This window comes from Pyrgilauda ruficollis, unplaced genomic scaffold (assembly GCF_017590135.1).
Source record: "Pyrgilauda ruficollis isolate IOZ18807 unplaced genomic scaffold, ASM1759013v1 scaffold19, whole genome shotgun sequence".
Taxonomy (NCBI): domain Eukaryota; kingdom Metazoa; phylum Chordata; class Aves; order Passeriformes; family Passeridae; genus Pyrgilauda; species Pyrgilauda ruficollis.
Window position 1 is genome coordinate 10,292,889 of NW_024518095.1, and position 23,804 is coordinate 10,316,692.

At 35.9% G+C, this 23,804-nt stretch overlaps 1 protein-coding gene across 1 annotated transcript in view; it reads left to right on the forward strand.

Moving 5' to 3' along the window:
- The first annotated feature begins 1,346 nt into the window (after positions 1-1,346).
- Positions 1,347-23,804, forward strand: part of PTPRQ (protein tyrosine phosphatase receptor type Q) — a 99,556-nt gene continuing 77,098 nt past the window's right edge. The window contains exons 1-16 of the mRNA XM_041465510.1: positions 1,347-1,400; positions 1,864-1,975; positions 2,665-2,891; positions 5,089-5,158; positions 7,191-7,390; positions 8,795-9,044; positions 10,191-10,319; positions 11,062-11,208; positions 12,861-13,040; positions 15,430-15,603; positions 17,236-17,388; positions 17,501-17,680; positions 18,512-18,619; positions 21,046-21,327; positions 22,077-22,259; positions 22,944-23,045. Of these exons, the coding sequence (XP_041321444.1) occupies positions 1,347-1,400; positions 1,864-1,975; positions 2,665-2,891; positions 5,089-5,158; positions 7,191-7,390; positions 8,795-9,044; positions 10,191-10,319; positions 11,062-11,208; positions 12,861-13,040; positions 15,430-15,603; positions 17,236-17,388; positions 17,501-17,680; positions 18,512-18,619; positions 21,046-21,327; positions 22,077-22,259; positions 22,944-23,045 (2,551 nt within the window). The remainder of the gene's footprint in view (positions 1,401-1,863; positions 1,976-2,664; positions 2,892-5,088; positions 5,159-7,190; positions 7,391-8,794; positions 9,045-10,190; positions 10,320-11,061; positions 11,209-12,860; positions 13,041-15,429; positions 15,604-17,235; positions 17,389-17,500; positions 17,681-18,511; positions 18,620-21,045; positions 21,328-22,076; positions 22,260-22,943; positions 23,046-23,804) is intronic.

Here is a 23,804-nt window from a genome sequence, read left to right on the forward strand (position 1 = left end):
TGAGAGATGAGCATGGGGAAAGCTGATAGTTGTATGTGAATACCAAAGAAGAAAGAAAAGAGATTAACATGGCCAGAGATTGTCGAGGTGAACAAATTATACAGTCTTATATGTAGATAACATTATAGTGACCTCCTGAAAGATTTAAAATCTTAATTTTTGATTCATTATTCATTATTAGGCCTAGAGTGAATAATATCCTAAATTTAAATACACTAATTTAAAGTTGCATTTAAAAGCGGAAGAAAATGGGATGTTGTGACATGAGCAGGTGGATATTTGACTCTAATAAAGGAGTAGACTACCCAGATTTTGGGATCTTAACTGACTAGAGTTCATGGAATTACTGGGATTTAAAATACGTGAAATGTATAAAAGTTACCAACCCTGTGGCAAGCAGCAGGACAAACACTAGCTATATCTTGAATTTCAACTGTAGCAGTAGTTATGTCAGCAGTAGTGCTAACTTTAAGGCTGAGGACAGCAGAAACCCCAGGACTGTGCAGAGATTTTGTTGTTAAGTGAGCACTGTGCAGAGGCACTTGAGCTTGCTCTCTGTGAACGGGCACCCCAGCACAGTTGGGAGGCCATCAACCAAATCCCAGAGGTAGTGTAGCAACTGTGCATCACATGCTGCCATATCCAGACTAATCCTTTGTATAGCAAGTAAACTCTTGGATGCTTTTCTATTCAGTTGTAACTACTAATATATTTTAAATGGAGTTATTTAAGTGAATGTCTTTTATTCCACAATTCTCTTTCAGAACCTGCAAAGCCAGAAGGTCTTAAATTCTTCAATGTTTCATCATATTATTTTTCACTGTATTGGAGACTACCGTATGGACTTGTAGACAGATTTCATGTGGCTCTTGTTCCTGACCATGCTTCTGTTGTTATCCTAGATCTTGGAGTTAGGGAGTATCAAGTAAGTGCTTTTATTACAGGACTTGCAGGGCTGTCTTTTCCTTAAGCGCTGTGCTGATGAGCAATTCAAGCTTTCCTCCTTAGCTGTTTAATGCATATATGAATGTGAAAGTATTAATGAAAAATTGGTGGGATGGAAGCAATTTTCAGCACCCACAGTTTGCTACTTAACAACAGGTAGTGAAATTACTGTTTTTTTAAAGTCTACTGGAAGGACGCAGACCGTCATCCAAGGATTCATGAATAGTTTAACAAGAGAAGGGCAGAGCTATTGAGTAGTACAGACTCATTAATTGTGTACTTGCCAGGAAGATCTGTGCTTAAATCATTAATGCAGGCAACATTTCACTGCTAAGCCATCAAAAAGATATAGGAGCACTTTTTGATTCTGCTGTCTGGAACATATAATATTAACAGAAATAATGGTTGTTCTGGATGTCTTGCTTTTGTTTTTCATTGGAACTGCAAAGACACAGGTATTTTATATAATTTCTTGCTAAAAAAGTTAATAATTATTTTAACTGAAAAGGACGGGTTATTTAAGGGTCAAAAACTTGGTTTTCAGGTTGCCTTGTTGTTCATTCTTTCAAAAAGGAGTTTTATAATGCTTCACATTTACGTTGATAATGATAATACAGAAAAACTTCTATAGGTACATTGATAGGAGACTGGGATAAAATTAATAGTTAATTTTTTATTCTTCAATATTGAATGTTGCACACACCTTATGAAGGGTAGTTGACAGCAAAATACTATAGCTAACAGAAGCAGAAAACTATTTTTAGTTATGAATTGCTCAAAATTGTCTGTGGTTTTTTTGTGCTTTGTTTTGTAGGGGTATTTTCTGTTTGTTTGTTTTGGGTTTTTTTTTTGAGGGGAGAGGGGTTCATTTTTGTGATTCTTTATAAAAGGCTTAAATTAGATAATGTCCTATTTCAGGCTGATTTTTCCAATACTATTCCTGGAACAACATACAATGTTACAGTTTCTTCCGTTTCTTCTTCAGTCTATAGTTCACCTGCAAGTAGAACTGTGACAACAAATGTGACAAGTGAGTTAAAAATGACTGATGAAATTTTGTTCATTTTTTTCAACTATGCTTTCTTATGTTTATTATGTGCACAGTAATGTCCAAGAAATTATATCAGTTTTGAATGGTCTTTAAAATTTTTCATTTTCTTTTACTATTTAAAAATACACTGAATCAGAAGTGTTTTACGAGAGCTTAAGAATTTACAAGCTTTTGAAAAATTTGCTATTGTGTCATGTAATAATATTCAGACTCTGATTTATACCTATAGTGGTACATAAAGAAATGTTCAGATCTATTTCCAACAAAATGTAGCCAAAGTAGATGTGCTTTTTAAGAGAGTACACTTTAATGGAGTGCTAGAATATGTCGGATGTCAAATTGGCATTAAACTCTATTTTTAAACAAAGTTCTTGACCAATACATTTTTTACATTCTTACAGAAGAATGTTTCTGGTGTTCCAAAATTAACCTAATAATTTCTAACAGGACTCTAGCAAGAAAAAAAGATTTTTGTTCAGAAGTGCATCACTTTTCAGTAATTTTATGAGGTTATGCTGGCAGATGATTTAATTTCTCTGTAGAATCTATGCATATGTCCCACTCTCATGAATCTTAATTAAAAATTGGTTTACACGGGTCTGTGCTTGTGCGTGTATATATATGCGTGTGTGTGCATATATATAATTTTTTGAAATATTTTTTTTTAGATCCTGGGCCTCCTGTGTTCCTTGCAGGTGAAAGAGTGGGTTCTGCTGGGATTCTGCTTTCATGGAACACACCACTCTATCCAAATGGGAGAATTCTATCCTATGTTGTTAAATATAAAGAAGTCTGCCCGTGGATGCAAACAGCTTATACACAGGTCACAACAAAGCCAGACAGTTTGGAAGTTCTTCTCACCAGTCTTAACCCTGGAACAACTTATGAAATTATGGTAAAAGCTTTACAAACACCTCTTAGTATTTTGAATTCTGATTTATTGCAAATTGTGAGTTTATAGTAGATTCCTGTAGAGTTTTCTGAAGGACCATGTTATTTACTGTTGCCATATAACAAAATACATTAGCCAGATATTTGTTTAGTTGAGTTTATTTGAGTAGTGGTTTTAAAATCTGCTTAAAAATGTCTCAGTCAAACTTGCACTGAGATGTACCTTCTTCTACTGATATTCGAATTAACATATGGCATTATGTGATAAACATAAAAAGCAAAGAGTAGAATTTTTTGAAACATCTAAATCCTTTATCTTCATTGAGATTTAATTTTTCAAATTACTGGTGTGCTTTGCATATTACATGTAGATTATTAAATCATCTCAGCCAGATCCAAAAAAGCATGCCTTCCATATATAAAACTTGTTTGCACTGAGATTAGTCACTCCTGATCCATCTCTGAACTCTTCAACAATAGATTACTTCAGAAATTAACTGCTACTATCTTGGCAGTATTTGCCAAGCAATTCTTTGCCTGCTTTACTCTTTCATAAGAGCCTTGTAGAGGTTCCTCTTTTCAATACCAAGAATTAGATGAAACTATGTGTTGATTTGCTTCATTCCATTCTGTTGCATTGAAGGGGCACATATGAGGTAGGAGTTTCTGTGTCTGTCTTAATACTAGTTTTGTTTCTGACCTCTTTCTACAACCTTGAGATGAGGTAATAAAAACAATGTTTAGGTGAGGACATAGCTTAAGATTTATATGATGTAATTTAAATACTGTCAGACTTTCAACCCCCTGAAGATCTCCAGTCAATTTCCTCAGCTATTGCAACATAACCGTAGAGTTTATCAATGCCTAAGGATGTTTCAAGTCATTGTCCCTAAATGACAATAAATGGGTAGGGTTGGCTGTAGTCATGAGTTGGGTGTGCATGTGTTTGTGTGGCTTAAGAAGGAGATAGCCAGTGACACAGGTTCTTCTTGTCCTCCTAGATTAAGTCTTTGATGCTGCCTTGTATTCCTTCACTGTGTTAGTCTGTTGTAGCTTTGTCCTGTTGTTTAATCTTTACAGTGTTTGAAAAGTGCACTGTTTAGTGCCAAGAAGTGATTAAAACAAGTTTCCTTTTCTGGCCTGAGGCCTTCTGTTTTCTTTTGCCCTTTGCTACCCCCTGTTTGCTGTCTGCCATTTCTACAGTGATCCACACTCAGTTTTTGCACACCTACCCCTTCTCATCCTGCTTTCCCCACAGTCTGCACTGTCAGCTCCCTAAAACCCAGGTCCACAACCTTATGGCCTTACATTGTCAGCTATAACCCTGCTGGAGAGCTTTTCACTTTGCTTCTTCTTTCCCACACATCTCGCCATCACTGCTGGGATTTTACTCATGTTTACCTTTTGTTGCTGTTTTTAATTATTTTCAAAAAATAAGTTAGATTTCCTTCCTCTTTCTTTGTAAGTACTGGATGCCATGGCTCATCACTGAGTTGAATTGTCACCAAACCCTGTATTGCAGAGCAAATGACATTGTTGTTTTGTTCATCTCCATAAGTTTTACCAAAGTTTCAATATATTGCTCTTCTGTGGGAAGACACGTCCATGATTGTGAGCACTGAAGCATTTCCATCATAAAGTGCATCTACACTCTCCTTGATCTATTGCCTTTCTGCAAAAAGACATGCTTTCCTTGGGGTTCTGCTTTGAGGAAGGTTGACCTGCTCTTGCCAGCCTACATGAGGCAGAGAAATAAGAGACAGCTTATTCTCCTTTTTACTGTTTTAAGTTATAGTAAGTAAAATAGGAACGCAGAATCTGGTTTAAGTGTATTGTGGTAAGAAAAATGAGTGTTACTGATGTTATTCTTGCTGTTGATTTTTGCATAAAATAGGGATCCTCTTTTCATGTGTGGATACTCACATGTGGTTTTCTCAATTTCTTATGCTGTTACATACTTTTGTTTTTCATGTGTGGATACTCACATGTGGTTTTCTCAATTTCTTATGCTTTTGCCCTTTTATTCTTTTGCATTTAAACATTGAGTATAAATTATACAACAGAACTGTAAAGGGCACATTCATCTGTATATTTATAGTTTAAAAGCTGTATCTCTATGTATCCTTAGGATTTTCATATTCCCTGAAACTGTATAAACTGTAGACTTTCTAATGTGGATCCTTTCTTTTTTTTTCCTGTAGGTTGCTGCTGAGAACAGTGCTGGTATTGGAGTGTTTAGTGATCCTTTCCTTTTCCAGACTGCAGAAAGTGGTAAATTTAATAAAGCTGTTAATTATTTGATTAAATTTGATCTAATTTGTTCAAATAAATCTCCATGATGAATTTCATACTTGAACAAATTCCAATGCATTTAGAACAAAAACCTCATTCTTATTCTGTCACTCAGTGACAAAGGTTTATTTTGTTCTATTTGCTAACAATGGCATTTAGGGGGTGCCCATAGGGGTGTTGTACACAAGGTCTGTTTTTCTTGGAGTTTTCTTATGCCAGTTTCTAGGTAGGCAGCTTCCAGAAAGCAAGGTCATAGGAGAGCAGAACTACCTATCAAGGGATCCATCTGCTGTTTCCTGCAACAGTTCTAGGAGACAGACTTTGTTGTGGGATCATCTCTGCCATTGTCTGCTAAGTCAATCTGTATGTGTTTAGTGACAGGTTCTAAGAAATTCAGCACAGAATGAGTTTTATTAAATTTTTATTCATTGATTCTGAAGGTAAAAAAAATCTGAAATGAAAATTTGATTTGGTGGTTTGAAGATTAAAACACATAGCCAGAGTTTGCACAATTTTTACTAATTTAGTGTTTGCGATCTCGCTCTTGCTCTCACTGCTCCAGGAGCAGTTGTGCCTTGGCTGACGAGCTCACACCAGTGCCCTTGTGAGCCAGTCTCAATGGAATACACAGCTTGTGCTGCCAAGGCAGTGACTGCCCATCTGTGTTTAGGCTTCTTTCTCTTTCTGGCAGACTGCAGAGTGAGATATCATAATTAATGCCAGAAATCATCACTCTGAACAAATAATGCGATTACTTATGAACCCAATATAGGGAGTAGTAAACTTGTCACATGGATCTATGTGAGATCATTATTCTTCACTATTTGTGCATTATTGCTGGTAAAATACCTTATTTCTGTGAGTTTTATTATTTGCTCATGTTTGACAGAGGACAGCACTGGCATTTCCCCATATGAAAACATAAACTTTTTACTTTGGAAATACTTCTGTCTAAATTTTTATTAAACCTAAAATGCCTTACTATAAATGTAATTGGAAGGTTTCTTCAAATTATAGGTGAGTTATGTGTCATTGGTATAACACTTATACTTTTTCATTCTCAACTGGTTTTTTGTTCTAATTCTTGCTTTGATGGCTAAGGAAAGCCAAACATCTTAATCAGCATAAAGATGGGAAATTTAAAGTGAGAAAGTTAGCCAGAAGATAAAATTATTTAAATATAAAGGTTGTATTTTGGGAGGAGGGGAAAAGAGGTGAAAGATGTGGGAGAGATTTAGCAGGACTGAAAGCACTAAATATGAGGCTTGGAGGAGCTCTCTCAATTCACCTGTGGAAGGTCTGTAATTGTGGAATGTCTTTTTTTAAAAAAGAGTGTGAAAAGCCTTTTCTCCTTAGTACTAAGACAGCTATTGCAGAACCTGCTGCTGACTCTGCCACGTGTAGGCAGCACTAAGACAGGGCCACAGGGCTTTAGTTCCCAGGAGAGTTCAGCATGCAAAATAGCATGTAAAATCTGATTTCAATGCTGCATCTCAGTCCTTTGTGCTGTGATAAATACTGATGCTCTGACAAAAGGCCACAGAAACTGTCATGGATACAAAGAGCAGCATTTATGCAGTAATAGTGAATATTGCAATTTAATTGAGTTACTTAAAGCTATGTGCAGCAGAAAAGATGACACAGGTAAAATGAAAAAAACCACAGTGTTATCAAATGCTCTTAACCAGAAAAAAAAAAAAAAAAAGAAAAAGGACAAATTTCTTCTACTTCTGGAACAGTAGATTACTTTCTTCTAAGAAGAATATTTCTAAGTTGACCAAATCAATTACTACATATATTATGAGATTGAAATAATTATATTTCTCACTTAAACCAGATTGAAAAATAGCTGGTTGTATATCAGCTACATTACATGTGTTTGTGAATGTTTTTTATGTGTTTGCTTCAGAATTTGGAAACTAGAAATGGCATTAAAAAAAAAAAGAAGAATTTGCTGTTTTTCAGTGCTGAGAAGAAAAGTTTATCTCACTGCTTCTGTTTTGTTTTCAAGCTCCAGGTAAAGTAGTGAATCTCACAGTTGAAGCCTTAAATTCTTCAGCTGTAAATCTGATCTGGTTTCTCCCTCGGCAACCAAATGGAAAGATAACTAGTTTCAAGATTAGTGTGAAACATGCAAGAAGTGGAATTGTAGTGAAAGATGTCTTGGTTAAAGTAGAGGACCTTCTGTCTGGGAGGTTACCAGAATGTAATGTAAGTGCTATAAACGTTTTAAATTAGAAATAGACTCAACCCCAGAATATAGTTTTACATTTAGAATTTGAGACATAAAAATGTGGAGGTTTGCTTTTCAGAAAGATTCCAAAACCTTACAGACTCAGTCCCAAGACAGGATAAAACGGATGAAGAAAAACCTTTCTGTTCAAAGTAGTTTGAATGGAATTCTTTTGATTGAAAAGTTCAGTTTAATCAAAGTAAAAATGTTATGAAAGGTTAAGTTTGGCATCCTTTTAACAGAAAATGATGAAATAGAAAATTTCTGGGTTTTCAGCTTTCAATTTTTTAACTTTTTATTTTACACACTATTCAATTAGAAAAAAAACCAAGAACTTACATGGATTTTTTTAGTCATGAAGACATCTAGTATTGTTAATAGCTTATTTTCTATATAGTATGGTATTTTTGATATACTCTGATACAGTATGATTTTTTTTATTTTAGAAGTATGTTTTATTCTGTGTAGCACATTTCAATATTTTTTAAATACTTCTCATATAAAAATAAAAACTGAACATGATTAGCAGAGTGATTTTCAAAAATATGGTTGCAGTCTGAATTGTTGTTATTGTTGAATTCACACCTGTAACCATAGTATCCTTTTGGAATTTCTTTAAGAAAATTCTCTCTTCTAATTTTTTTTTCTTTTTCCTTCTTACTTTGGCCACAATTTTGCAATTACTGAAATGTCAAAATGTCAGGTAACCAAACTTTTTTTCCTTTGACCATTTCTTTTTCCTGATTTCTCACACTTAGAGTTTTAATGAAAAGTGCAGTTTTAAATGACACAAATTATAATAAATTTGGTTTCAGTTTTGACTTGAAAGATCATCTTAAGCATTGCAAAGGTTCCTGACACCAGGCTGGTTTAATTCAGCACTGAGAAGGCAGGCTGCCACCTGCTGAACCATAGGCATTGGGCACCACAATGCCTAGCAATTTTTTGGGTTTTCTCCTGACACAATGGATTAAGAAACTCCTGTCTGGTTTTATCCATGATGTGTTGATATATTTACATTATCCATGTGTATGCACATACACACATACAACCTATATGTGATGCAAAAGGACCTCGCTAGGGAATGTTTTTTCAAGAGACAGACTGAACGCTGAAAATTAAAACTAGGAATAATTAAATGAATCCTAGAGAGATGCTTCTGTTCAGTCAGATTTGAGATCTTCTTGAATAAGGCAGGAAATTATAACACTGTGACTAACAGGGTGCACTAGCACAGCCTGCCTAAATTTGGAAACTGAAGTACAAAAAGGAGAACCAGTTTAGGGTCATTTTTTCAAAGATGGTCAGCCTTTTTTATCTGCATTTATTTACAATTATTGGTTATAGATGCACCTTATTATATTTCTTATTTTTACTTCTAGGATAAGAGTGAATCTTTTTTGTGGAGTACTACCACTCCTTCAACTACTTTTGGGAAATCCACAAGTCTTTCAGGGACTACAGTGACACCAAGTACAGAGGCAGCGAGTCAGATGAGCTCTGTTTGGAGTGAACCCATCAGCTTTGTTGTAACTAACCTCAGGCCATACACCACCTATCTTTTTGAAGTCTCTGCCGTCACCACTGAAGCAGGCTACATTGACAGTGCAATTGTCCGGACACCAGAATCAGGTGTGTTAACTACATACGGCTTTAAAATGGCAATAAAGTTCTCAGATTTATGTGAAAAACTTCAAAATATAGGTTTGATTTTCTGCTGCAAAATACTTCTGTCCTAATCTGTCTTTATCATGATTTTGTATTTTCATGATTAGTTAATTTTACCTGATGGAATCAATTGAAAATGCATATATATTTATATGTCTAATAATGTACAGTGAGTGAGAGTTCACTTGTTAGGAGTCAAAGATACCAAAATTATGTTCAGGACAGATCAAATTTTACAAAAAATTGACAATTTATGAACTGCAAATAATAGAATAATGGTAGAAGAATTGAAAATAAAGATGAAAGGTCATGAAGGGTCAGGCATAATATTGTAAAAGTATGTGTTTTGCATACATAGAAATGCACTTCAAGCTTCTTTGCCTTTGTGGAGAAATAAGCAATAATGAAGAAAACTGCTGTACTTATGTTGCCAATGTGCACCTATTGCAGAAAGTTTCTCAGTACTGAAGAAATCTTTAAGCACCAGATGAAGCTGATTTTTGATTACTTGCAATGCACTGAGAAGCTGGAATTGGAAGCAATGGTCCATGAGCAGCACCTTTATAATGGCTTAGGCAGTGGGAACACTGTTAGTAGAGCTATACAAAAAAGGCATTCCAGAGGAATGTTATTCTGGCTTTCTCTTTGCTAGTACATCAAGTACATCATTCTTTTGCTTGACGTGGTTTGATGTTGGTTCCCTTTCATACATACAAAATAGATAGCACTGTTCAGATAAAAATAAATTTAATTCCCTCCTAGAAATGTTAAGTTGAATAGCTTTGATAGAATTTCAACAGCCTTAGTTTGCTGCTCTGTCTAGAGGTAATGAAATTTTGGTCAGTTTCTCTTCTAATGATTTCAGGGTTAATTTCTAGTTTATTTTTCACCTTTGTCTCTTAGAGATTATTTGCATACTGTCAACACTCTTGATATCTTTCCTGAGAATTATATTAAAGCATAAATCAAGTAATTTTAATGATATGCTTTTATGGCTTCTCTTCAGAATATTTCATGTTTATGTTTAAAATGAATTGTCTGTTATGGGGTTCTTGGACATCCTAATATAAAGTATTTTATGTTCAAAGACTTTTTCCAATATTGTTTAAGTTCCAGAAGACCCACCACAGAATTTTGCCAAGAGCAACATTACAGCAAAGTCTTTCTCAGTAATGTGGGACCCACCAACCATAATAACAGGGAAATTCAGTTACAGAGTTGAGCTGTATGGACCATCTGGTATGTCAGAGTTGATGCTACCATTTCTTTTGAATTATTTGTGATTATTTCCTCACACGTTCTCCTGGGCCTGCCAATTAAAAATGGATAGTCAAAAGCAGTGTTATAGATCCCTTTTTACTAATATATGTTTTAATGGTTTGTAGATTAATTTTAAGGAAAAAGCCAGTGCACCACAAGGAAAAGTATAAAGTTAAATTCGCATTAGATATTCCTAGGAATGGAGAAAATAAACTCCTCTCAGTCTTTCAGGATCTGATAGGTTAAGCACAGCTGAATTGCTGTGCTTGTATATCTAAATCTTTAGTTTTTTCTCTTTCTATTAAAGATTTCTGGAGAATTTTCATTCTCATGCAGTATGCAATTGACTCTTTAAGTCTGTTTTGATGTTTTTGCCATTTTTTGAGCTCAGACATATATAGATACAGAAATTATAGAACTGCCTGCAGTTAAGTAAGACATAAGCTGTATTCTAATGTTTTTATGGAGCCACACAGGAAAAGTAAGACACATTTTTAAAAATCTCTTGCTCTTAAAAATGTTATCTCTTTGAAGGGGCTTGTTTGGTTGGTTTGGTTGGTTGGTTATTTTGTTGTTTTATTCCCTATATGTTCAGCATTATTCCACTGAAGTTGATTCTCAGCTTCTCTCCAAACAAATTTGTCCTTTCATTTGTTCATCATACTAGAAAGTAGCCATGGAGTGTTTCTCTTTTAGACCTAAAATCTGTTTTTAATTCCAGGTCACGTTCTGGATAACAGTACAAGAGACCTTAAGTTTGCGTTCAGTAACCTTGTGCCGTTTACAGCATACGACGTGTACGTCAGTGCTGAGACAAGCGCCGGCGTGGGACCAAAGAGCAACCTCACAGTTTTCACTCCTGCAGATGGTAAGTAAGCACAGAGAGGCGAAACAAATGAATTGAACGAGATAAAGGGTTTCAGTTTTCCCTTCAGAGCCTTTAAGGTACTTTGCGAAGGAGAGAATGGATATAAGAGCACCGCAAGAGAGGGAAAAAAGATTACAAAAAACCAAAGAAAAGAAATCAGTTGAATATTATTATGTAATTTCTTTCTTTTTTTTTTTTCAAGTTCATACTCTGTCAGTACTTTTATCCGCTATCAAAGGCCTTCAGAGATTGTGAAACAAATGCAGTGTCTTTCTAACAAAAGTAGTTAATTTCAGGTACAGTAATTAAGTTGCAGGGCCCCCTGTGCCCCGTTAGGTGGCAGCAAGAGGAAAAGAAAGTGCAGTCCCGCTGGCGGCTCGTTCAGCCCCCTCGTTCCTTAGGAAGCCCCTCTCCTTTGAGCCCTCCTCACCAAACGCAAGGCCCGTGTGTGGGGAGCCGCCTCAGCAGCGCGGCAGGCCCCGCGCGCAGGGCTCGTCCAGTGCGGCCGAGCGGCTGCTCCCGCCTCTCAGCCCTCGGCTCCGTGGAGCTGTGCTCCCAAAAGTCAGCTCACCAGGTCAGAGCCCGTGGCTGCATGGAAAGGCAGCTTTATCTCACGTGTATGTGAGATTGTGCGAGATTCTTGGTCAGCATTTGAGGATGCAAGGAGGAAAAATCGAGATTTGGTGTGTAATAGAGAGGCAGATTCAAGGCGGATTCAATTTCTGTCTGACATTTATGCTGCACAAAACAAATTTAGAAAATCTCTGCCTCAGGGATTGCTGGCGATGTTTGTTGTCAAGGAGTAACACTGGGAGAAAAACCTATCCTTATTTATTTATTGTATTCTTTCCTGAATGAGCTGCTTTTGGCAGCTCTCAATTTCCAGAGATGACCTACCTGAGTATAGGTGCTGATCTTGTGTTGAAAGGCACTGAGAGAAGCCAAAGGGAATTTCAGTAGGTTTGGGGTACTTCTAGCATAACAGAGAGTGTCTTATTTTAATGCCAAATCTAAAAATCCTCCTTATACAAGTAATTTCAAAATCGTCTTTTATTGAAGTGTGTTAGGAAAAAAAATTCTTTTTGTATCAAATCTGAATATCATTCTAGTGAATAGAATGCATTTTACCTGTGGTGGTCCTATGGAAATTTCAATATAATTAAGACTGAAAGTTTAATGAAGAAATTATATAAATTATATAATTTCTATCTATTATATATGTCTATTAGGATATACACATATAATATATATAATATATATAAAATTATAAAAACCTTTTGTAAAAGGGAAATTAACAAGATAATTAGAGCTAACCTTTTATTTTCAAGTATGCTTAGAAGTCCATATAGGAAAATAGCAAAGATCTGCTTGATTCCAATCAAGTAGGCCTCAGTAGAGCAATCCTGGTTTACATCATCTTAGTTTCTGACCATATTCATACATGTCTTATGTGTTAAAAAAGTGTGCATATTTTTAGAATTGTAACTTGTTTGCTAAGAAAACAAGTGAAGCAAGTCTCTACCCTGCATAGGATCAACTCAAAAGATAAGGATGTGAAATTGGATTGTCTACTGTACTTTGTATACAGTTCTGAAAAACCTTGTAATAATCACAAGTGTTTAATAAACTCAAATTTCTTCTTAAATATTCAGTCCCAGGTGCTGTATCAGATTTACAACTAGCAGAAGTGGAAGCCACATATATAAAAATTACTTGGAGGAAGCCACAACAACCAAATGGAATCATTACCCAGTACAGAGTTAAAGTACACGTGCAGGAAACACTCGTCACTCTGGAAAACACTATTCTTGGAGATAAAAATAAGGTATTCTTTTCCCTTTTTTTAAATATAGATTTTATGTCAGATTAAGTTTGCTCTCTGCCTGATCTGACATTCATAGAATGAACTAGCTCCCACAGATAAGTTGTCAATTTTTTAAAAAGCCATCTTCCTCCAGTCCACTCTCTTTCTCTGACTGGCTTTCAAAAAGATCCCAATAATGCTGTTTCCACAACATGAAAAATTAAATCATTCTGGTAAAATGATCCAGCTGCTGAAGGCAGGAAGCCACAGCCCACAGTCCTTGAGTTCTTTGCAGCAAAGGGTGGCCAGACTGTTAAGAGTAAAGAATTGGGTGCCTAGATTGATACACAGCCACTCAGTCAAACCTCTAGAAGATGTGGGTAAGAACCCTGTGAATTCAACAGAAGTGTCCAAAGGCTCTAAGTGTTTTACTAGCAAGGCAGACAGGCTTAGACTTTCTGCCTCCTTTTGTGTCCTTAACTTCACGTGTGTGATGCTACATGCTTAGTTCCATGCTGTGGTTGCATACTAAGGATATCTGTGCACATCTATGGGATCATATCTCTGAGGGGACTTATGCTGTCAATCAGTCAAGCTTCTGGATTTTGGGTGCTGATGTGCTTTACGTGCTTAGAGCAGTTCTCAGTATGCAACACAGAACTGTAGACCACTGGCAAACATTCAGCTCAGGATTGAATTCTTTCTGGGTAGGGCTTTTTGGGCTGAATTTTGAAACAGGTGTCCAAAGTCTGCATAATTCCTTATTTTTTTCAGACAGTGATGTCTTTCACTGGATCTGAATTGGAATCTAAGTTTTTGATGTAGGGCTCAAGGAAGGAGTTCGCTTTCAAGTTGAATGATATACATTAAATAGAGCCCTGGAGTCAAATGTTAAATAAGGAGCAAGGGGGAAAAAATTAGGATAAGGATCCATTCATTAAACCAGGCAGGCATCCATGGAAAAGGAAGTATATAACTCTGTAATTAAAGATTGTATCATAGTCCAGACACAAAAAATTAAAGTAGTCTCCACAGAAATGTTTTGGTGATGGAATTTCCTAATTTTTGAGTTCTTAGTGTAGTATCATTGCTGCTTTATTATAATTTATTGAATGTAATTTTCTAATTAAAAACCAAAGCAAATCATAATCAACCTTGCTTTATCTAGAACCACATTGGCCATAGCTTAGAGCAGCTATAGAGCTTGAACTGGCAGACCCACTGTGCTAATGGTACTCAAAAACCAGTAGCAATAAAAAGCTGTTATCTTATATGTGGAAAATCCTCACAAGCAAAAAGTATTTCCATGTGGCCTACTATTTTGCTAGAAAAGGCTGGTGAACATAAATCATACAGAGTTTTTACCTCTTGGTACTTAGGTGAGATTGATGCTCTGTCTGTGCCTGTGGCTAATGTACCTCGCATTAAAGGAGTAAAAAAGTGGCTTTGCCCTTTCTCTGCCCAGAGTCCATAGGGAAAGGACTAATGTGTATTAGTTACATCACTGCAAAAACATGTCTTTCTGGCAATGAGGTGGGCCATATGTGTGAGTGGGGAGTGTTCCAGATGACAGCAGAACAATTCAGAGATACTCGAGTCCTGGATTTGGTCCCAGATTTTGAAGGGGCATGAAGATCTGGTACTAGCACACAATTTTGTACCTATGCTCTCACCTCTCTCTCTTTTCTGCTTTTGTTTCTCCTCTCTTTGTTGTTCTTGCTCCACTTATATCTGCTGCCATTCCTTTCCAACATTTTTTCTTTGCATCTTCTGTCCTACGGGCCCCTGTATCACTTTACGGCCCCTACACTCTCCCTTTTCACATAGATACACCCTTACTTTTCTTTCTTCTTTATCTCATCAGCTTCTAGTTTTCTCCCTCTCCTCTTATTCCCTCTCAGAGATCTAGTCAGCCTGCTAATCCTTTTCTTGTGGGACTGGAAGAGCCATCTGAAATCCTCGTGTTTTCAATGCCTACTGCCTTCTTTCAGGTTATAGTTAGTACAAATAAAATCTCCAAAATTCACATGTGCCTCTATTCAATATAGCTCCAAAGATATAGCTGTAAAATTAAAGGCCTTACTTTAAAATTGCCACATTAATATAAAATATGTATTTTAAGAAAATTTTTCAGAAAAAAAATTGGTGGTTGATAACACAATAACCAGAATAAAATGTTGTAGGCTACAGGCAGAGGAACATTTTTAATTATTTAAAAATTATTCTAATGATCAATAATGTTTGTATGCAAACATTTTTATAGTATCTATATGCATGCACAAACATATGAGAATCATTTCTATATTATATACAAATGCAATTATATAATTTAGTGATGACTAGGTTTATGATTTCTTTTTACATTTCTATTTTATAGTATTTGCTTGATTCTTTGGAACGATATGCAATAAATGAAAATATCAAACCTTCTTCTCCCCCTTGGAATTCAATGGAAACAGACAATGATTTATATGAAGGTTCAGCTGAAATGTTTTCCAGCATTCAGACAGCTTCCCCAGTAATATTTACAAGTGTATCTGGTGATAATTTGCCTGATATAAATGGAGCTACAGGACTTCATTCTGCTTTGGGTAAGATATTTTAGGGTATTTTTCTACATGCTTCTTTGTTTTGAAGGACCCCCATCACTGTCCAGATATGATCTTTAGCACATGGTTCAAGCAAATTATAAATGGGTCATTTGCTGGAGTCAGATTTTTTTACTACCAAATAAGCTTCTGAAGCAAATGGGAATGCCACACAGGCAGGAACCAACCCCTTGTCACCCAGCTGACCTTCTTCCTAGTGAAAGGAGCACCCGAAAGCCATCAGCCAAGCTGCATAGACAATCAGTTATTACAGTTGCCAAAGCAGGTGTGATTGTCAGGGATTAACATATCTCCAAGCCCTTCAGAGACCTTGATTTTTCTAAGCCTTTTGACTAATAGGTTTTCAAATGTCAGTGAAGGTAAATAGGTCAAAAAGTTACAACTTTGCTGTATGGGTTACAAACAGGTGGAGATGACCCCATGACATGGTGATGTCATTAGTGAGTACACTTGTTCTGTATTATCAATGGACCACTGTTTCTTTACCAAGTATGGATATTTACAAATCATTAAGCAGCCCTCAGCTGACAGGCAGGGATTTCAAATATCACTCAAAATTTTTACAGCATTTTGAACAGTGTGTAGAAAATACAGGTTTTGTTTTTTTAAAAAATGATTTAATTAAGTCACTGAATTCATCTACATGCACCAGTATCTAAAACCAGATTTTAGTCCTTTATTTTAAATGACAGTGGATATTTTCTGTGCTATGTTAATCCTGAAGAATCTTCTTTGTTATACACAGGAAATGTACAGCATTTTAAATGTAAATCTTTTTATGGCCTCATTCAGTTTGAGGTATTGAGTTGCAAAAAGATGTCTGTGCTGCTGCAAATATATTTCAGCCAGTGTCTGTTGTGATCTACTATCCTGGTATTGTTTTATAGGAGTTATTATAGTAGTTAAAGCTGTAGACAGCCACATTTTCAACCAGGTCTGATGATTTTTCAATGCCTTCATTTTAACACCCTTCTCACTGAATTCTGAGCCTGATATTCAGGTATGTGAAGTGCCCACACCTTTTCATGTTGCACTGGCATAGTGACTGTTTTACAGCAGATGGTTTTGGCTAACACAGTTGGATTGTAGCTGACTTTGAACTTTATTTTAAGTGCACTAAACTCTCTTTGCGGGCATGCATGGCTTCATCATTCTACTGACCAGAACTCTTCTGGTAAAAATACCAGTGTGAAGGCAGCCTTTCCAAGTATTGTTCTAGCACCATTGGGAGGGCAAGGAAGATAGAATTTGTCTTTCTTGATTAAAAATATTTAAAACCCCTCAAAACCTCCATCAGCCTAGGAGCCGTTGTTCTGAAATCACTGGAGAGACTAGACCTTATACAAAAGTACTCACAAAACCTCACAATTCTACTCGTTGCTCCTTCATTCTTTTGCCTAGGCCAATCTATCTATTGTACACATGAAAAGGGACTCTTCTTTAGGGAGTTAAGAGGTTGAATGCAGACTTTTTTCTTTTTCTTTTTAATTGACATGTAAATTAATTCTTCTGGAATTAAATAGTTCCAGATTGCCATGCCAAAGTGAGTTTAGAATGCATAAGAAAGAAAATTATTTTATGAGTAAGCATCTATTTCTCTCTATTTACTCATAGATAATCAATATAACATCGACATTTTGGCTGAAGAAGTGTCATATGTTATAGAGGGCCTCACACCTTTCACAGATTACACAATTAGTGTGTCTGCTTTCACTGCTGTTGGAGAAGGACCACCGTCAGTTCTTACAGTCAGGACAAGTGAACAAGGTAAATTGTAACTGGTATTACCATTGTTGACATACGTGACTTATTTCACTGAATGTTTGAATTTTTTTACTAATTTATTTACTTACTGTATGTTTTTGTGATTTTGTTTAAGTCCCAAGCTCAGTACAAAATATATTTTACAAGAATATTAGCTCCTCCTCTGTCTTGCTGTATTGGGATCCTCCAGCAAATCCCAATGGGAAAATCATTCATTATACTCTTTATGCAATGGAACTGGATACAAAAAGAGCATTTCATGAAACAACTTCAAACAACAGCTTACTTTTGACAGGTACAGTGTCATTTGAGTAAAAAAAAATATACTTGCAAGTACATTTTGCCAACTTATTTTTTTCCAATTTTATATAATGTAGTCATTTGAAATATATATGGACCAAATCTCACACATTCACCCATGTCCCCACACACCCACAAAAAAAACTGCATGTAAAAACAAGGTTGGGACACTACTCAGACTTGTCTACTGTGAAGGAATATGTAGGGTATGTGAGATGAGAGAAGAGGGCTAGTTAAGATAAACAGTAATTTTAGAAATGGTACAAGCAGGAATGTGTGAAATGGATTTCTCCTTGGAATATTTGCCTCAGTTTCCTTTTTTCTCATTGGAAAAGATTGCTAAATTGTCAAGTCTTTTTCAGATTTGAATTTTTTCACAGTATTTTTCTGTGAAAAAAAAATTAATAGAATTTTTAAAAAACATTAATAAAAATTTTCTTATTTTAAGGTGGCAATTTTTATAGTAATTGAAGCAAACATATTCTTAATGGAGTTCCATTTAATCATTGATGCTAATCAGAATAATGCATACTGACTAAACCCCCATATTTGGATGTTCATATATGCATCCTTTGACATCCTTGACAAATTGTTTAAGATATTTACAAAGTTGTAGCTGGCCGACTTACCTCAAAATCTGCTGATTTAACTGCATGCCTGTTTGACTGTCACCAAATAGATGGTATTGTACATATTCTTTTAGGGTGTATAAAGAACTCTCAGAACAGCATCCTGTACTATAGTTTTATAAGTAGCTATGACAAAAGAAGTCAACAGTCTTGTTTGCAAAGTTAAGAGTCAAGATTTTTTAAATTAATCTTTTCAGGTTTAAAAAAGTACACAAATTATAAAATGAGAGTCACAGCCTCTACCGCAGTTGGAGAAAGTGCCTTGTCTGAAGAGAACGATGTGTTTGTGCGCACCCCTGAGGACGGTAATATGTTGTTTGCAATGATGATTTATTTTCTGTACTGAAGTTTGTGTTTGTTCAAAAAGGAGACTAGCACATACAAAAAAGGGGTAACAAAGTGTATAGATAAAACCAATGTTGAAATTATTAGGCTTCTATCAGTCACTGATTTTATTCAGACCATTTTTAGGTAAGTGCTAAAAAAATAATAATGAAAGCTGCGGCATGACCTGCAATCAACTAATTTCAAATGTGATAGACAAATGGAAGGAAAGCTGCAGAGCTGAGGCTCCCTCTCTCAAAACAATATGTTCCTAGCAATCATCTAAGTAATAATCTTTATGACTCCATTTTATCTTCTTTTTCTTTTTTTATCATGTGTAAATTAGGTTAGTTTTGAAGCATATGGACATTCCAACAATTCAGAAGCCATATTTCTATTTGTAGGCAAAGATGCTGATAAAGTGAAGATTTTTTAATGCTGAATATAATAAGCAGTTGGTTTTGCATAGGTTTTATTAATTTTAAGACTGGTCAATAATTTTAATGTCAGGTATAACACTACATTACAAAGATTTTTGAATTTTCCTTTCTTACTTGCAAGGCAGTTTCAACCCATGAAGGCATTGGAGCAAGAGCTGGAACTGTCATTGGCTTCTGCAAAGAAAACATGGGAATTTGATTTGCAGAGCAGAGCCACGAATATTAGTGTTTTCTTGTTTGTATCAAGCTTGTATTTTCACTGGTTTCAGCAGTTATTTCCAGGTTTACTGAAGTAATACAGAGCATGATTGCCCAGTTGTTGTTTAGCTCTCTCATTTTCAAATGTACTACAATACAAGAAAAATAATTGAGTGTCAATAAAGGAAAGAAAAAGACTACAGGATTAAAAATCATGGGTATTTATAAGCTTAGGTGATTTGAATAACCACACAAAATATCAGATTAAATGGTGAAACTTAAAATAGTTGCAAATCTTTTCAAAAATTATATTCTCCTATACTTTTAGTATTTTTGCAGAGGAAAGGCATATCACAAGACAAGAAGATTACTTATATAAGTATTTTTCTCTCTGAAAGCTTACAATCCCTTCCGTGTGAGTGTTGAAGAAATTTTTCATTGTAGAGTTTCTCTGTTCAGAGCCAAAAGCCAACTGTTCATTCAGTCATAAAAGAGGTGTGCAAGGCTTGAGGAGACTAGTGAGAAACCCACCAAGAAGTCTTTCCTTTTTTTAAAGCTGTCCATAATTGTTTATCTTCTACTTCTTGTTCTTTAACTTTCCTGAAGTAATTCAGGCTGAGATTCATGTGTCCTAATTTTAGCCAACCTAGGAACCTAGAAATTTGTTTGACTCTTGAAAGGAGAGATGCCTCCAAATAAAAGATTCACTACAACTGTCTTAGATAACTTACATTAGGATGGAAGAAACTTGGCTGTTGCATTTAAATATTTTACCATGCCAGATAAATGGTAAAATACATTTAAATTAAAAATTAAGCTTCCTCACATGGGAAATATTCATGTGGGTAGTCTTGCCATCCAGAGAGCAGTGATCTGTTACATTTAACACTTTCATGTGCTCAGAAATCAGGAATGAAAGTGATTTGTGGGACCTTTTAGGCAAAAAGAAAAAAAAAATTCATGATGAATTCTGAAATATCTGCAAATGGATGTTTGTACAAGAACTGAATCCTATGATCCTGAGTAGGTAGTATATTTTTATCTTGATTTTACAGATGATTTCAGGAGTGAAGTAGTGGAGCCTTCAGAGGAATTAAAGTTGACATTCAGAGCTGATTTTATTCATAAGTGCAGCCCACTCACCTCTTCAACACTTCCATGCCTTATTAGCTCACTGGAGTCACATGAGCTCATACATTGCCAATAGATTCAGCCACACCCCACCCTGGAGCTGGACTTGCTTTGTGCATGACCTTCACACCAGAGTGTGAAAGATTTGCACAGGGTTCTCTAAATGGAATTTAGTTACTGTGCATGCAGTCCCTTTCTTGGTTCAATACTTGATTGAGTGAAGTACTAAGATTATTTACAAAGAAAGCAGTAAGAGAACATAAATCCAAGTTTAAAGAACTGAATATGAGGAAGACAATGAGAGGATTTGAAGGATCAGTCTGCATGAGACTGGTAGAGAGAAGAATTTTCTTTCTTAGTAAGTGCAGATTCAGATAGATTTAGAAGTGGATGAGAAAAGAAATTCCATAAAAGCTAAAGTGTCATAAAGCAAAAAGATGCCTAGTTTTATGGGTAGAAAAAAGACATATCAAAATTAACTAAGGTAAAAAGTGGTAAGGCTTTGAGAAGGACAATGAGAAAATGAGTGCAGCTATTTTGGTACAGTTAGGATTCAATACCAGGATCCAACAGGTTTATGATCTCAGTTCTGTGTTCAATTATTTGAAAAGGTTTTTTTCCTGATTTCTGTGTTGCAGAACCAGACTCCCCACCTCAAAACTTAGAATTAATAAATGCAACTGCAACAGAAATAAATCTGAGATGGTTACCACCTGAGCAGCCTAATGGTGTCATAACTCACTATGAAGTTCTGTACAGTGATTCCAATGATTTTTTTGTTAAAAATGCCTCATCTACAAGTATATCACTAAGTGAAATGAAGCCATATACTCTTTACAACATCTCAGTAAGAGCATTCACCAGACTTGGCTATGGGAATCAGTCATCTTTTCCTCTTCTGGTCAGAACTTCTGAAACTGGTGAGTATCTTTTAAAAAATAAAAAGTTTTGACAAGAAGTTGCTTTATGATAACCTTTAATGGCCAGGAAATATGTTTCAGTAATTTTACAAGTATTTGCTTACTTTGCAGGCCGTGAGTTTGAATCCCATTTTTCTCCTTTATACACAAAGCAAAAGAGCAAGGCCAGGTGCTTGGTAAGGGATGGAGAGCCAAGAGCCATGGGGTCCCTGGGCCAGCTGAGCAGATGCCTCGCTAGCCAGGACTTGTCTCACCACCCTGCTGAAAAGCCCACGAGGCAGGCAAGGTGTGGCAGCCAGGGCCAGTCTGGAGTGCCAAACACCTCCTGCTGATGCAGCAGGTCTGAGGTCAAGGCAGGAAAGAAAGTTCACAGGTTCAGTGACAGTAACCAAGGCAGACAGAGCCCAGTGCCAGCGGGGCAGGCCTGCAGTGGGGGAGCCAAGCTGAGGCTGGGCTGCCTTGTCAGGCAGGGACTGGATGCAAGTCAGAGTCTGGATCACTGGGACCATGGCCAAGCACAGCAATGAAACTGAATTGATTTCTATAATTTTTTTTAATGACCTTGTTGGTACTGTGTGTCTAAGTGTTTTTGATCTTCAAATTCAGCCTCTTTTAAAATTTATTTCATAAAAAAAGAAAATAGGATACAAATCCATATATTTACAATGTGTTTCATTGAAACTGGTTTATAAGAATTCTTTCCAAATCAATGAAACTGACTGAAATCGTCTATAATTTTTATCTTCTAGTTCCCGCTTCTGCACCAGAAAACATAACCTATAGGAACATCTCATCCATGGAAATTGAATTATCATTTTTTCCACCATCCATTCCCAATGGAATCATACAGACCTACACAATATATCTCATGAGGACTAATGGGACTGAGCAAAGAGTTATTAACACTACCCTTCTGACACTACATATTACAGGCCAGTATATAATGATCTGGAACTTATGGAAACTGTGAGTTTTTTTGGGAAGTGGGCAATAGACAGAGATATATTAGTTCATTGGTTAGACCCGATCCTTCTTGCCCTTACAGAAAATTTTTTGCTCCCTGTCCTGAGAAATTACTTCTGTCCTGTCATAATGTGGTGAAATGGCATTGAATGGTAGAGACTAACATAAATCTCACTGTATTTTAGGTGTTTAAAGTACAAGGAACTTAAATGGATATCTTTGCAAACCTATCATTGTAACAAAGTAAACCCTCAAGTCACCTGCATATATTTCTGATCTTATTCGGAATTATTCTGAATTATCTATTTCCACTCACCTTTTCGTCTTTTCCTAAGTTCTGTCATTATTGCTGAGGCATGGCACAGCAACTAATGCTGGCAGCTCAGTACCTTCACTGCTACATTTTCAGAGTACAGCCAAGAACAAACTGCAAAGCATTCTAGGAATATGAAGTATAAAACAGAAATTAAGGCCTTGCTCCTTTTGCAAAATATTTCGTATTCCATGCTTTCCCATTGCTTATTTCAATCTACAATTACACAGATCAATGTGATAGGCTTATTCACCACTTAAAAAATACTTGCAGTCCATGAAAAAATTAATTTGTTCCATTGAATGGTTGTTTTATTGAATTATTCTTTTTGTTTGTTTAGATTTAAGTAAATATACAGAATATACTGTAGAAGTGTCTGCTAGTACCACAATGGGGGAGGGCGTTCGTAGTTCACCTCTACATATATTAACTGATGAAGATGGTAAGTTGGAACACAAGTTTCAGTTCATCATTTTCTACCTGCATTCTTAATTTACTCTTAAAATTCATGTCAGATTTTTAAAGTTTTGTGGTCTTTTGTTGGCAGTTATATCTCTCCATTTCTATCTGTACCTATGTATCTACACACAAACATATTTATCTATCTATCCATCTATCTACCAATATATTTATCAGTGCAAGCTGTATGAAATGTTGCAATTGCTGTGCGTGGACTTTTGATCTTACCAATATCTTATGAATCTGAAGTATCTTAATTTACTCGTATTATTTTAATCTAATACATGACATGGTAGAATTAAATATTGTATTTGGTTTTTCAGTCATATGAGAGCTGGGGAAAGAGAAAATGACAAAAGGCAGTTCGGGTGGTCCAGGGACATTTCTGTGGAGTTTCTTGTATTATTCTAAACAGATGTGTGTGCCGGTACACATAGATAGATATGAAATTATTAATGTTATGAAAATGCCAAAGTCCATCATCTGTAGCACTGGACTTCCAATTGAGCTGGGGTGTGTGCAGGCTGAGGGTAGTACACAGTTGTTGCAACCCTGCTAATTTTTACAGTAGGTCACAAACCAGCAGAGGAACCTTAAAATTATAGTTGTACTTTCAGTACACAATCTTGTAGTGTGAAGTTATCATTGGTCACCTCTTGAGGTTCTGCAGGGGAATCCTGAAAAAAAATTTGTAGCAAAAATCTTATCTTAGGTGCTGTGAGACACATATTGGAAAAGTCTG